Source organism: Aplysia californica, unplaced genomic scaffold (assembly GCF_000002075.1).
Source record: "Aplysia californica isolate F4 #8 unplaced genomic scaffold, AplCal3.0 scaffold01202, whole genome shotgun sequence".
In the NCBI taxonomy this organism is placed as follows: domain Eukaryota; kingdom Metazoa; phylum Mollusca; class Gastropoda; order Aplysiida; family Aplysiidae; genus Aplysia; species Aplysia californica.
The window spans coordinates 81,180-82,520 of record NW_004798472.1 but is presented as its reverse complement, the minus strand read 5'-3'; the positions used below and the strand labels follow the sequence as shown (position 1 = coordinate 82,520).

Genomic DNA, 1,341 nt, shown 5'->3' with positions numbered 1-1,341 from the left:
ATCATGACGACACGACATGAAATTGTTCAAAAGTAACATGGATATATCTCGAGAAAATGTCGACTGCAGTTGTATCTAGCAGGAAATGGATAGCAACACGAAGGAAGGGAGAGAAATTGTTGTGTGACTCACCGAAGATCCTCTTGGGAACCACGGCGATGTCGGAGTCGAGAGGCTTGCTGCGGCCCATCTTGTTCTCCGCGTACACCCGGAAGTAGTACTCGCGGTTCTCGTACAGCGCTGCGCATGTGTAGATGGTCACGTCCGGCTCGGTGCGGCCGCAGTACATCCAGGCTCGCTTGCCCTCCTCTCTCCGCTCCACCACGTAGCTCGTGAGGGGCGTGCCCCCGTCCGACGTGGGCGGCTGCCACTGGATGGTGGCGGAGTCGCGGGTGATTTGGAGCGATTTGATTGGTCCGACTGGTGCTGAGGGCACGCCTGCAAAGGAGGAACAGACGAGGAGTGATTTAGTAAATGTGAGGCGTGCTGACACAAAATGAGTTACTTCCCGCTTTCCACAGATAGGGATATTGGTCAAAAATCGACAGTCCAATTTGTAGATTTTCTATTGATACTATATTTTCTAAGTATAAAAAGCCTTTTACCATTTAATTCTTATAAATAGTAAAAACTTCACCTATAAACGTGGTGTACCTATTTCCATAGGGCTCGAATCCAAGAAGTAACTTATTTTGTCAGCACGCTTCACAAATGACCTTATTGAACCCTTTCACTGCTGGAAAAACTAAACCACTGAGAGGCAGACGATGCTCCATTTAAATGGATCTGCAATGTATTGAAAACTGAGAGAAGACACATACGTTACCTACAACTTATCTCACAACTCTACCTTCACTCTGTACCTGAACCATCACCAGAGTTACTTAGTTTTATTCCTACATAGACACACACACACTCAAACAAAACCAGTGTCGATACCGTTTTGACAAACACGCAAATGAAAAGTAAACACCCCCTCCCCCCTCCCTTCACACACAAACACCCCACCCACAAAGACATCCTACACAAACACCCAACCTACCAAGACGCCCACCAACCCACCAACTCACACAGACCCCCACACACAGACCCACACACAGACCCCCACACACAGACCCACACACACACAAGGCGCGTGACTTACTGTAAGGACTGACTGGCCGTACGGTTGCGTCTGTCTCCAGGGGTTCGCTGACCCCGACCTTGTTCTCGGCCATGACCCGGAACTTGTAGTCCACACCCTCAAGGAGGTTCTCCACCTGGAAAAAAAGATGAATGTTTCTTACACCCCCATCGACACAATTTAGATCATTTAGGAGAAGAAGAAGAAGAAGAAGAAGA

The 1,341-nt window shown here is 48.3% G+C and overlaps 1 protein-coding gene across 1 annotated transcript in view; it reads right to left on the bottom strand.

Moving 5' to 3' along the window:
• The window catches only part of LOC101851695 (titin), a gene marked incomplete at both ends in the record, with an annotated part of 144,092 nt that overhangs the window by 71,678 nt on the left and 71,073 nt on the right, over positions 1-1,341 (bottom strand). Inside the window, 2 exon segments of the mRNA XM_035973402.1 lie at positions 133-438; positions 1,145-1,259. Of these exon segments, the coding sequence (XP_035829295.1) occupies positions 133-438; positions 1,145-1,259 (421 nt within the window).